Below are 14,426 nucleotides of genomic sequence, written 5' to 3' on the forward strand. Positions count from 1 at the left end.
ATGATGTCACTGCGCCCCATTCCCTGTAAAAAGCACTTACCTGAGGATTCCATGTGCTCCCTCGATGTCTTCTGCCGCTGTGGTGAAGCTTCAGCCAATCAGGTTCCTGATAACCAGAATCCGGGAACCTGATTGGCTGAAACGGCCGTTTGTCTTATACAATGAGCGCAGATTGCCTGCGCTCAGAGTATAGACAGCTGAGAGCCGGAGAAAAGCCTATCAGAGCCGCTGGCTTTGATAGGCAGTTCCCCTCAGCCAACCAGCTGCCGCTATTCGGGTAACCGGCGTCCCGCATCCGGTTATCTGAATAGACCAGGCAGCGCTTGCAACCAACAATAACATACATTTGTGCATTTATGCACGAATGTGTGTTATTTGCGAGAGGGGGTGGCGCTGCAGCGCCCTCTATAGACGGCCGCCAGAACTGCGGCTAAAATGTCAAAATGACATTTTAGCCGAATAAAAGTTCTTAAAGGGCCCGTTTATTTTTTTATTTTTTATTTTTTATTTTATTTTTTTACTGTGGGAGGGGGGGTGGCGCCCGTGCGTCCCTATGGACGGGCCGCCACTGATCCGGACTATCCTGTGTTGCAACCTTTCATCAATTTTTCTCTTCCGCCCAGTGAGATTGGCTACAGTGCCATGGGTTGCAAACTTCTAGATAATGTTGCGCACTGTGGACAAAGGCAAATCTAGATCTCTGTAAATGGACTTGTAACCTTGAGATTGTTGATATTTTTCCACAATTTTGGTTCTCAAGTCCTCAGACAGTTCTATTCTCTTTCTGTTGTCCATGCTTGGCACACACAGACACACAATGCAGAGACTAAGTGAACTTCTCCCCTTTTTATCTGCTTTCAGTAGAGCTGCACGATTCTGGGAAAAATGAGAATCACGATTCTTTTGCTTAGAACAAAGATCACGATTCTCTCATGATTCTTTAAAATGGTTAATTTAAAAAAGAAAAATCGGCTGTAGACGGCGCATGGAGAATGCAATGTAAAACTTTTGTAGAATGGCAACATTTTGAAAAATTATAATCATGGGGGCAATGACATATTGGTTCTGTGTATCATCTATTTTTTTTTTAAACCTGACTTTGCTCATAAACAGCTCGTTTGTACCTTAGGACTACATAAAAAATTGTGTTCATCTGACAAATTTAAATTTGAGCATGTGGGATCAGATGAAAAGTTAATTATGGGTGCTCAAAACCTTGAAGAGGAACCCCATTAATGATTTTTTAATACAGCAAGGGGTGGATGATATTCTCAAAGGGGCATATGTATGGTTATAAAGACAGCAAGGGGCGGATGCTTTTCTCAAAGGGGATGTAACCATACATCTGCCCTTTGAAAAAAAAGCATCCGCCCCTTGCTGAAAGCATCCGCCCCTTGCTGAAAGCATCCGTTCTGGTTGCTGACGGCAGTTCCGATATCGGCGCCATTTGCATTCCACGCTGGTTTCGTGGTTCCGACGGGGGAGATCTGAAAATTGCGGCTAGTCCAGACTATAGATCACGAGGGGGTGAATCGAGATTGCAATCTAATAACGATAATATATAAAAAAATGTTTTTTCCCTCAGTTTAGGCCGATACGTATTCCTCTACATATTTTTGGTAAAAAATAAATCGTAATAAGCGTTTATCGATTGGTTTGCGCAAAACTTATAGTGTTTACAAAATAGGGGATAGTTTTATTGCATTTTTATTAATATATATTTTTTTACTACTTATGGCGGTGATCAGTGATTTTTTTCGTGACTACGACATTATGGCAGACACATCGGACAATTTTTACACATTTTTAGGACCATTTTCATTTTTACAGCAAAAAGTGCTATAAAATTGCTATAGCTAAGTGCTTTATTGGGATTTTATGTGATAGAACACCACAAAGTGGCACATAATGATGTGATAAATGGTTTTCAATTTTTTTCACAAATAAATATCTGAAAAATGTGGCGTGCAGTTCATGTATTCAATACTTTGTAGAACCACCTTTTACTGCAATTACAGCTGCAAGTCTTTTTGGGTATGTCTCTATCAGCTTTGCACAGTGAATTTTCCCCCCATTCTCCTTGGAAAATAGTTCAAGCTCTGTCAGATTGGATGGAGAGCAATTTTCAAGTCTTCTCAATTGGATTTTGGTCTGGACTTAGACTGGGCCATTCTAACACATGGATATGCTTTGATCTAAACCATTCCATTGTAGCTCTGGCTGTAAGTTTAGGGTTGTTGTCCTGCTGGAAGGTGAACCTCCGCTCCAGTCTCAAGTCTTTTTTGCCAAGATTGCCCTGTATTTGGCTCCACCCATCTTCCCATCATCTCTGACCATCTTCCCTGTCCCTGCTGAGCAAAAGAATCCCCACAACATGATTCTGCCACCACCATGTTTCACGGTGGGAGTGGTGTGTTGAGGGTGATGTGCAGTGTTAGTGTTAGCCAAAAAGAAAAATGTTTGTCTCATCTGACAAGAGTACCTTCTTCCACGTGTTTACTGTGTCCCCCAGATGCAAATGGTATTTCTTATAGTTTTCTTTCAACAATAGTGTTCTTCTTGCCACGGCTACATAAAGTCCAGATTTATGGAGTGCATGACTAATAGTTGTCCTGTGGACAAATTCTCCCACCTGAGCTGTGGATCTCTGCAGCTCCTCCAGAGTTACCATGGGTCTTTTGGCTGCTTCTGATTAATGCTCTCCTTGCCTGGCCTGTCAGTTTAGGTGGACGGCCATGTCTTGGTAGGTTTGCTGTTGTGCCATACTATTTCCATTGATGGAAAGAGTATTGATGGATTGAACAGTGCTCCACAAGATGTTCAAAGCTTGGGATATTCTTTTTTTTTTTATAACCTAACCATGCTTTAAACTTCTCTACAACTTTATCCCTGCCCCGTCTGGTGTGTTCCTTCGCCTTCATGATGCTGTTTGTTCACTAAGGTTTTCTAACTAACCTCTGAGGGCTTCACTGAACAGCTGTATTTAAACCGAGATTAAATTACACACAGGTGGACCCATTTTACTAATTTGTTGACTTCTGAGGGGAAATGGTTCCACTAGATTTTAGTTAGGGGTATAAGAGTAAAGGGGGCTGAATACAAATGCACGCCACACTTTTCAAGTATTTATTTGTAAAACATTTTGAAAACTATTCATCATTTTCCTTCCACTTCACAATTATGTGCCACTTTGTGTTGATCCATCGCTAACACATAAAATCTCAATAAAATACATTTAGGTTTCTGGTTGTAACATGACAAAATTGGGAATCAGAAGAGAATAAACATATAAGGGTAAAAGCAAAAACAAAACCATTCTGTTAATGCTATTGATAGACTGCATGCAATTTTTGCTTATGTTCATTTTATGCAGTTGGCCCAATGGACTTCTATTGCACTCACTGCTTTAATACAAGCAGCAGAGATACCTCACTTAGCTTTCTGAATCTAGTTTTAATGAGCACCACATAAACGCTGCAATTTCAGTAATGTCATCTGTAAAACTTCTTGGTCTGGACATATTCATGGTGAACTCAAAGCACTTGACCTCATCAGTGCAGACAGTATTAATTAAATGACATGTAAGCTAAAGAGTGGAGGAAAATATCCTGGTGCTATGCATTCTATACCACTTGTCAACAGGTGTAAACGATTGCATTTTATTAGAACTTCATTTGAGTTTGTAGCCAGACTAAAAAATCGAGGCAAGGAGGCATGCATTACTTGGGAGGAACACGGTGATCTCAAATTACTGCACTTGGCAATGTGTCAGGAACTATTCCAATCTCTAAAGAGTGTAACTTATCCTTACTTCAGCAGCGGCCAGTGATGTCACCTCCATCAGGTTCATTGCTCGGAAAGCAAACACAGCAGCTGCCAGCACTGCAAGAGAATGTGGAACATTTCAACTGCTGACCTACTAATTATCATTAGAAATAATTCATCATTTCTGCTCTGAGCTGTGAAATACATGTATCCATACAATACTACAGATGTCCGCAGCCAGCAGAATGAACATCCTGTGCATCTGAGTAAATAGAGCATAGTGATGGCTCACAGCAGTTGTAGAATTACGGGTCTCAAATGTCACAGGCTGACCGAGGACTCTGTGAGGAAGAGGGAGTTGTAGTTCAATAGCAAAACTACTGTATGTGTAATACCAAGATAAGGAATAAATGACATACTTACCATGGTTAGTACTCACAGCAGATCAGCTGGTAGTGAAAATCCTACTTCATCCTCTCAGCTGCTGCCATTTATTCAAATTACAAATTCAAGGGGAATGCTTGAGTGACAATCCTGACCTCTCATTCCATTACGGAGGAAAACCAGAGGGTGAGGTTGTCTCTTCTACTGTTAAAGATCACCACTAATAACCTGATGTGACACTATAACCCATCCCATAAAGAATCTTTAGTGTTTGGAGGAATGCTCTTTAAGGCTAGGTTCAAAGCTGTGCGGGTGGTGCCGCTGCAAGACCCAAACAAATTCCTGTAGCTGCAACCACCCGCACAGTGAAAAAGGGAATTGTGGGTGGGTGGCATAAATCGCAATGGCATGTCACCCGCACTGGAAATGCGTACCCGCATTGGGAACCGTGTTATACTTGTGGATCCCGTGTGGGCTGCGATTTCCAAAGTGGTGCAGGGACTTCTTTCCAGCATTTTACGGTGGCACGGCAGCCCATTCAAATGAATAGGCTGTTGTGCTCGAGCAAGTGTGAACATAGCAATGTTCTATAATTTGTATAGCATTAAAGTTACTTTAAACTCAACATTAAAAACTTTATAAATGGCAGTTTACCAGGCCTGCAACTTAGTTTGGTGATCTTTATATCTCTTTTTTTTTACCCGGTGATCCTACCAATAAAACACTTCCTGTCCTGGGGCGACAACACTCACCCACTGTATTGTATCTATGTTAGAGCAGTGTTGTCACACTAGGACAGAAAGTGTGTTAGGACACACCTCTCTTTTTCATACCCCTATACCGAAGCTCAAGGTCCACATGGAAAGTTGGGAACAATATTAGCAGACAGAGAGCCCAGAAAGTTATAAGCCAACAAGATTTCAGGTAGGATCAACAGATATATTATGCATTTATCGAACAGATATATCAAAACACTTTCAGTGGTTTATTCACAGGCCAAAAGGGAGCAAGTAAGGGACCTTTCACACTGGTTCGCTTCAAAACTGGCAGTAAAACACTGATTGCTTTTGCGGTGGTTTTTAAAGGGCACGTGACTCAAAAATTGCACCAAAAATGCTGTGGGTGTTTTTTTAGGCGTTTCATATTGGTTTCTATAAGGAGGAGCGTTTTTGGTGCATTTTTTTCGCTCCCCAAACATGCTCCAAGCAGGATTTTTTTCATTGCACCGCAAGCGCACTGCCCCAGTATGCTTTTTAGGCTTTTTTTTTTTATTTTTTATGCAAAAGCGCTTGAAGAATTGCTTAGAAGTGCTTAGAAGGGGCCTAAGGGTAATTAATTGTTAGGGTTTACATACGCTTTACATTGCTATATTACTAGATTACCAAAGATTCGTTCATCTCAGAAACTATCTTTCCATTATTTGGGAACCAGACCCTGACATATTGATAAAAGGATTGGGGGAAATAGTTTTACATTTTTTAATAAACACTTGGTAAAATATTTTTAACATACGATTAAATAAATACACAATATTCAGTATAAATATATCTCATATCTTTGAAAAACTTCTGGGTAACAACCTTTTGTGGCAGCTACATAGCCCCATATTTTCTAACAGTGTGACCAAACTTTATAATACTTGTTTATTTAAATAGCATATTAATATTCACAATATACTATCATTATTATCCTCCTAATGCTACTGTTCTGAAAGGAAAAAATAAATAAAGGAAAAAATAGATAGACGTAGCTAACTTTAACATGTATTTTATGTTTTACTAGCTGAATACCCGGCGTTGCCCGGTCTTCCTATCTTAACCTTTTGGGGAGGAACATCATAGTAATATAAATATACCCATCTTTTATATAAGGGTGTAGGTAAGGGTTAATTTAACTGTCATATATTTTTATTTGGCATATAAGTAATATGTGTAGCAGGTATTATTGAAATATCTCCAGGCGTACAGAAGTTATGTGGGAACATACATTTCCCATTGATTTGCATGGGACTTTAAACAAAAACCCCGACCCTCACAAATGGGGGTAGTTAAGGGATAAATTAACTATCCTATAGTTTAAGTGGACATATAAGTAACATGTGACCAAGTGTTATCGAAATATGTACAGCCGTTTGGAAGTTATGAAGTAACATGTATTTCCCATAGAGTTGAATGGGACTTTAAAGAAAAACCCTGACCATGGCAAATGGGGGTGGGTAAGGGTTAAACCACCTATCCTATGTTTGTTGCTGACATATAAGTAACATGTGTGCCAAGTTTCATGTTAATATCTTTAGCCGTTTGGACGTGATGCTGGAACATACATACATACATACATACACACACACACACACACACACACGTTGGCCCAGATTCAGGTACATTTGCCCATTAGTTGCACATGTGAAGAGCAGTTGATTTGCTCTGCGCTGGGGCAAATTGGAAAGATTGCCACCTGATTCAGGATTCCTTTTGTCTGCTAACTTGCTCCTTTGTAAGGCAAAAATCAGGGCCTAAGGCAGCGCAAGTGAAAGTGGGTGTGCCCTATGCAAATTATCTTTTTTCCACTCAGCAGTGGTTTGCGCCTATTGCCCAACTGCTTGCACTGAGCAAATAAATAGGGGCAGACCTGCGCAGGTCCTGTGCAAAATTACATCCTGCTTGTTCCACCCCCCCCCCCTGAGCAAGGTAATTTTGCCCTTTGCTGCGAGATGGCACCTCCTGGCCAAAAAAAAAGAGGAAGGCTAATTTTGTGGCAGCGGAGATGGAGATCATGCTGGCGGCACTGACGCGCCATACTGCTGTTCTGTATGGCGCTGAACGCCAAAATACTACTGTAGCCCAAAGGAGGGCAATATTTGAGGCGATAACCTTAGACATCAATGCCCTGGGCTTTGAGGACCGGACTTGGATGGACATCCAGAAAAAGTTCACGGAAATGCGGCGTCGCGTCCGGGACAAAATTGTCCTCATTAAAAAGCACAGCAGGGGCACCGGAGGAGGACCAGCCTGTTCTGTGCGACTCAATCCGGAGGAGGAGGTCATCTCTCAGAGTCTAGCGCTGGAGCAGGTGGAGGGACTCCCAGGCTATGACTCCACTGTTGGGGACTGGTAAGTTTTTTGTTTCTCATATCTGCTGTGTATCATGGGAGGGGGTAGAAGGGAACATATGAGGGGGTAGAAGGGAACATGTAACAAGTTTTTGTTTCTCATATCTGCTGTGTATCATGGGAGGGGGTAGAAGGGAACATATGAGGGGGTAGAAGGGAACATGTAACAAGTTTTTGTTTCTCATATCTGCTGTGTATCATGGGAGGGGGTAGAAGGGAACATATGATAAGTGTGTTGCTCCAGCAACATTTTTGTTTTGTGTCATCCACAGATGTTGATGATGAGGCTGGGCCGTCGTTGGCTATAGGGCGACCCACGCCATCCCCAGAACATCATGGGGTGCAGTCAGGCCCTCTGCAGATCCTGGGCATGTTGGTGGAGGAGGATTTCGGCCAGAGTCCATCTAGGGAGGAGGAAGTGGTGGAGGAGGCCGTTATCCTCAATCTGGAGGAAGCAGTGTCCCTCCAGGAGGATCCCACCATCCCTGACCGACCCACCACCCCCCCGACCATAACATCATCCCCCTCCAGGGCAAGCCCCTCCAGTGTCCCTCCCTCCAGTGTCCCTCCCTCCAGTGTCACTCCCTCCTGTGTGACCCCCTCCCCATCTGCTCCCTCAGTTTGTGCCCCAGCCTCTCCTCCAAGGAAGGCTCTTTCTAAAACTAGGGGTGTACCCTCCAGCCTCCGTAAGGTTCTGCAGGAGGAGCAGGCCCGGCAGACCCACCATATAGGGGAGATGGTGGGAGACCTGAGGCGGGTGGCGGACAGCCTGGCATCCTCCTCCTCCTCTGTCCAGCAGGCCCTCACCCACCATGCTGACCGGGGGGACTGACAGAATGAGACCCTGGAGGATGTTAGTGGCAACTGCGCAGCCATTGTGACCTGTCTGGTTGAACAGCAGGATGCCACTGCATTATTAACTTCGGAGGTGAGCAGGTTGGCAGGTGCGGTGGAGGCCAACACTGCTGCTGTGCGGGAGGAGGGGAGACTTACCCGACGGCAGTTGAGGATCACCACCACATGGCAGATGAGGATGTTGGGACAGACCAACACCGTCCTCAACCGCCTGGCCAACGCCATGGAGGGCTTGCAGGCACCACCTGCCAGGAGAGATGAAGTAGGGGTTGATGCTCCCCCCCTCCATCCCCACCCCATGCTCCACCACGGCGTCTGAGGAGCCAGAGCCGGGGCACCCTTGGGCCAAGGATGTCCAAAAGAAAAAAATAATTTATGACCATTTTTTTTTTTTTTTGGTGGCTCAGATTATGAGCTTGTTTTTTGGTTATGCTCAGATTTTTTTTTTTTTTTTTTTTATTGATGCTCAGATTATGAGCTTTTTTTTATTTTGTAGCTGCCCCTGGCATGTTGGCACACAGATGTGAGATCCAGAAAGTGTGGGTGCTCTGCTTGTTCAGCTTGTCCGTCTTGGTGCTGTTGTAGTTGCTCTCCAGCTGACCTGTGGCCATCTGTTGCTAACTTGCCCCTGCTTTTATAAAGTGCAAATTTGCCCCGGCCAAACAGCTTGCGCGCTTTGGGAGCAAAATGCTCCTCACACGCGCAAGTTTATGAATCAGTGGCAGTTCCTCATTTGCATATTTGCTGAGGGAAAACCATGAGAGCGCAAGTTGCTCCCTGAGCAAAATTGCCCCTTAATTGCGCCGGGGCAGAGAAACTTGAACTTGAAACTTGCACATTTCAGGCTTAGCTTGCTTTCTGGGTCACCCGCAAATTTGCCTGGGAGCAAATCCGTACTTGCGCGGCGCAAATCACACTTGCTCCCGCGCAAGTCGTACCTGAATCTGGGCCGTTGAGTTTTATATATATATAGATTGCTATGAAAACAAGTTTTATCAGAGTACACATTGGCAAATTCTTGTCTTTTTAACCACTTGAGACCCGCGCTATTGACAAAAGACGTCAACAGCGCGGCTCTCAGGTGCCAACTGGACGTCTTTGGACGTCATTTGAAATGCATTACCCGCGCGCGCCACTGGGGGGCGCGCGGCGGGTAACCACTGTGCCGCTGCATCGCTGGGGAGCCGATGCATGTACCTGGCGGCCGCGATGTCCGCCGGGTACATGCGATCGCCGGTGACACAGCCGGTAACAGCAGGGACGTGGAGCTCTGTGTGTAAACACAGAGCTCCACGTGCTGTTAGAGGAGAGGAGACTGATCTGTGTCTCTTGTACATAGAGACACAGCATCGGTCACCTCCCCCAGTCACCCCCCTCCCCCCACACAGTTAGAACACACCCAGGCTACACATTTAACCCCTTCCTCACCCCCTAGTGTTAACCCCTTCCCTGCCAGTCACATTTATACAGTAATTAGTGCATTTTTATAGCACTGATCGCTGTATAAATGTGAATGGTCCCAAATTTGTGTCGAAAGTGTCCGATACGTCCGCCGCAATATCGCAGTCCCAATAAAAATCGCAGATCGCCGCCATTACTAGTAAAAAAAAAAAATAATGAAAAAAAATCATAATTCTGTTCCCCATTTTGTAGGCGCTATAACTTTTGCGCAAATCAGTCGCTTATTGCGATTTTTTTTTTTTTTTTTTACAAAAATACGTCGAAAAATACGTATCGGCCTTAACTGAGAGAAAAAATCGTTTTTTTAAAACAAAAATGGGATATTTATTATAGCAACAAGTAAGAAAAATATATATATTTTTTAAATTGTCGCTCTTTTTTTGTTTATAGCGCAAAAAATAAAAACCGCAGAGGTGATCAAATACCACCAAAATAAAGCTCTATTTGTGGGGAAAAAAGGACGTCAATTTTGTTTGGGAGCCACGTCGCACGACCGCGCAAATGTCAGTTAAAGCGACGCAGTGCCGGAAGCTGAAATTTCGCCTGGGAACAAAGGGGGTTTATGTGCCCAGTAAGCAAGTGGTTAACTTGATTTGGGTGGCATGGACAGAATAGGAAAAAAATATATAAGTCTCATTTTGTTGTGTCTAAAGCCATTTCTCTACACCTCCATACTGTCCCTGGGCACATACACACATGCAACACCAGAACTACATCCCTGGACATGCTTTTCCACACTGTGCTCCCAAAGCTTTGAAATGGGAGTATTCTGATGACCACAGACAGAAGTTGGTTTACTAAAACTGGAGAGTGCAAAATCTGGTGCTTCCACTTTTTGGAATCCTCCCCCCTTCGGTGTCACATTCGGCATAGTATTTGCTCCCACTTCCGGGCATAGGTCGCCTCGGGGACCTACGCCATTTCCACCGCCTATTCTGTCTTTCCCTGCTGTTTTCTGGGAGACACACAGGTCCCAGAAGACAGCAGGCACCAGTGAGGAAACACATTCAAATTCTTGCAAAAAATGCAAAGTAAAATATGTTGGCCCGGATTCACAGACAGAGGCGCATATTTATGCCGCCGTAGCGCATCACCTTTACGCTACGCCGACGCAGCGCAGAGAGGCAAGCACTGGATTCACAAAGCCAGTGCTGCCAAAACTGCGCTGGGTTTCCTAGGTGTAAGCCGGTGTATGTGAAAGTGGGCGTGAGCCATGCAAATGAGGTGTGACCCCATGCAAATGATGAGCCCGAGCACCAGACAGATACGAATCGCCAACTGCGCATGCGACATCCCATGGACGCATCCCAGTGCGCATGCTCGCAATCACGTCGGAACTACTCCCTAAGATACGCCGGATCACTGCCTACGGCGTGAACGTAACCAAACGCCTAGTCATATTCACGTCCTACGTAAACTACGTAAAATATGTCGGCTTGTGTTCCCTTTGCATGGATGCTGCTGAGTTACACCTCCTTTATGGGGCATAACTTTGCGCCGGACGTATGACTTTACGCGCACTGCATCGGAGGGACGTACATTCGTGAATCGGCGTATCTCCCTCATTTGCATTTGTGAATAGAAAATCAATGGGAGCGCCAAATGCGACCAGCGTAAATATGCGCCCACTCTACGCCGGCGTAGGCAAGTTACGTCGATCGGATGAAGCCTATTTTCAGGCGTATCTTAGTTTCTGAGTCAGGCGCACAGATATGACGGCGCATATTTTCACTTACGCAGCATATCTCGAGACACGTCGGCGGGCTGTTGTATTTAAGGTCACGGAATGTTTTTGCCATAAATATACCAGATAGATGGGTTGGGATGTCTTTTGTGAAGTCTTGGTGTGAAAAATGCTTACTGTTGCTTTAGGTTGGGCGCACACAGGCAATATTTTTGCTATGGGGAATATCCCGCAATTAACAGATTGCAACACATAGGCAACAATGGATTCTAGAATGTAATGGCATATAATTGGCAATAGCACAAGTCTCCAAAATTAGGAGAATTATTACTACTACATGCAATTACAAGTGTTGAAATCACTAGTGTTTAATATAGAGAAAAATGCAGCCTTAGATGAGCCCACTGTCAATCATATACTTTAAATACACCGACAAAAGAAAAGAAAAAGCTAAAAATAATTTTTCGCAGAAACTCAAAAGTAATCTGTGTCCTAGGTCAAAAACAAGTAAAAGCAAACGGAGCAGGAAAGTTAAAAAAACTGTTACATTAAGAGCCGGTTCACACTGGGGCGGCACGACTTCGGGGGCGACTCGGCAAGGCGTCCTGAAGACGACTTCAGAGGCGACTTGCAAAATGACTTCTGTACAGAAGTCAATGCAAGTCGCCCCCGAAGTCATACAAGAACCCTTTTCTAAGTCGGAGCGACTTGCGTCGCTCCTATTAGAACGGTTCTATTGAATACAATGGGACGCGACTTGTCCGGTGGCTGAGTCGCCTTCCGAGTCACCCCAGTGTGAACCGGCCCTTAATTAAAAACAACATATTGTTTGTAATCATTCATCTTGGTCCCATTCACACTTGAAAATGGGGCTTTAAGCAATTGCATGCGGGAGGCCCAGCAGGGATTCCTTGTAATCACAAACAAAAGATTTCCCAGCACACTTACTAGTCAGCCTGCAAAACAACCAAACTGACCCTGTCTAACAGTTTACATTAAAACAGAGGATTTTGTTTGCACACATTTGCAAATATATGTGCAAGCCGCAGTGCCCACACCAAGGGACCTCTGTATTTAACTCTAAATTCCCAGATCCTCCATTGTAGGAGCACAAATAAGAATGGATAGAATGAGGAGGGCAAGTATACCTGGAGGGAGTCCACTTCTCCTTAAAAGCACAGGGATGCACGCAACGCCAGGCAATAGCACAACGGGAGCGAAGGCATCCAATGCACATCCCAAACACTCAGATTTAGAACAGCAGTATATACAAAGGCCCCTTGGCGTGGGCAATGTGACTATAAATATAAATATATATATATATATATATATATATATATATATATTTGCAAACAAAACCCTCTGTTTTAATGTAAACTATTGTACAGGGCCCTGGAATTTTGTTGTTTTGCAGGCTAGCTGGTAAGTGTGCTACTTTGCTGCAAAGGCCAGTGATAGGTTGGGGTGGTTGCCCCTTTTTGTACAGCTGGATAAATTGGGTTCAGAGATGTACTAGATGCCTTTGCTGCCATTGCACTCTTGCTGGGTGTCATGTGCATCCCTGTGCTTTTAAGGAGGGACGGGCTCCCTCTAGGCATATCTGCCCTTAACCTATCCATTATTGTATGAGCTCCTACAATGGAGGATCTGGAAATTTAGAGTTAGGACCACAGTAAATACAGAGGTCCCTTGGTGTGGGCACTGCAGCTTAGGCATATATTTTCAAATGTGTGAAAACAAAACCCTTTGTTTTTAATGCAACTCGCCCCTTCATTCTCCTCACGTATCACTAATTTACTATCAGATATATCAGTTTGGATGGCACACCACTTCCTCAAACGCAATCTATCCAAAACTGAACTGAACCTCCGCAACATCTCCAAAATACGCCCCTTTCTAACCAATGACACAACAAAGCTCTTAATTCACTCCCTGGTCATCTCTCGCCTCGATTACGGCAATTCCCTTCTCATTGGCTTACCGCTGCATACTCTATCCCCCCTTCAGTCCATCATGAATGCTGCTGCCAGACTAATCCACCTTACCAACCGCTCTGTCTCTGCTGCTCCTCTCTGTCAATCCCTCCACTGGCTTCCGCTCGCCCAACGAATTAAATTCATACTAACTACTACCTACAAAGCCATCCACAACTCTGCCCCCAGCTACATCACTGACCTAGTCTCTAAATACCAACCTAATTGTTCTCTTAGTTCTTCTCAAGACATCCTGCTCTCTAGCTCTCCCATCACCTCCTCCCATGCTCGTCTACAGGACTTTTCCAGAGCCTCTCCAAGCCTATGGAACTCCTTACCCCAATCTGTCCATCTATCTCCTTCTCTATTAGCTTTTAGAGGATCCCTGAAAACCCTCCTCTTCAGAGAAGCCTATCCTACCCCCACCTAACAACTGTATTTTAAATTTTGTCCATCTGATCACTCCCCACATTTACTACCATCTGTTCCACGTGACCCTTCCTTCTAGACTGTAAGCTCTAATGAACAGGGCCCTCTGATCCTTCCTGTATTGAATTGTATTGTGACTGTACTGTCTTTCCTGATGTTGTAAAGCGCTGTGCAAACTGTTGGTGCTATATAAATCCTGTATTATAATAATAATAATAATAATAATAATAATGTAAATTGTTAGACAGGGTCAATTTGGTTGTTTTACAGGCTAGCTGGCAAGTGTGCTAGGACACTCTTTGTATGTGTTTTTTGTACAGAGTGATTCCTTGTCAGTAGCTTCAGGCAAGAGCCCTATTGAAAGCAAAGGGAGTCAGAAGGATCCTACAGCTAATCGTGGTCGCTCACATGTAATCACTTAAACAGCAATTACCTACGAGTTATTGGCCCTGGACTCAGACTGTGTGTAGAGGGTCGATCACTCGCAGGTAATCGCTCCATGGGAGATTACATGTGAGCAGCTGGAATTAGTTTTCGGGTACGGTCAGCCTCCCATTGTTTTTAATGCTTCTTTCCCCAGCTAATTATCCGGACCCCCCTCCCATGCGTGCTGGGTCTCCTGCATGCAACAGCTAAGGCTCCATTCGTAAGTGTGAATGAGGTCTAAATGTACTTATTTAATTTATGGGCTAACAGATTACATAATAGAATATATCATGCGTGTTATTCTTCTATACTTTTATGTGCCCTGGGTGAAGATGGTTAA

General features: G+C 44.1%; 1 protein-coding gene across 1 annotated transcript in view; it reads right to left on the reverse strand.

The window, feature by feature from the left end:
- TBC1D19 (TBC1 domain family member 19) overlaps nucleotides 1-14,426 on the reverse strand; it is a 217,393-nt gene that overhangs the window by 7,630 nt on the left and 195,337 nt on the right. Inside the window, exon 20 of the mRNA XM_040335157.1 lies at nucleotides 3,812-3,882. Within this exon, the coding sequence (XP_040191091.1) occupies nucleotides 3,812-3,882 (71 nt within the window). The remainder of the gene's footprint in view (nucleotides 1-3,811; nucleotides 3,883-14,426) is intronic.

This window comes from Rana temporaria, chromosome 1 (assembly GCF_905171775.1).
Source record: "Rana temporaria chromosome 1, aRanTem1.1, whole genome shotgun sequence".
NCBI lineage: Eukaryota > Metazoa > Chordata > Amphibia > Anura > Ranidae > Rana > Rana temporaria.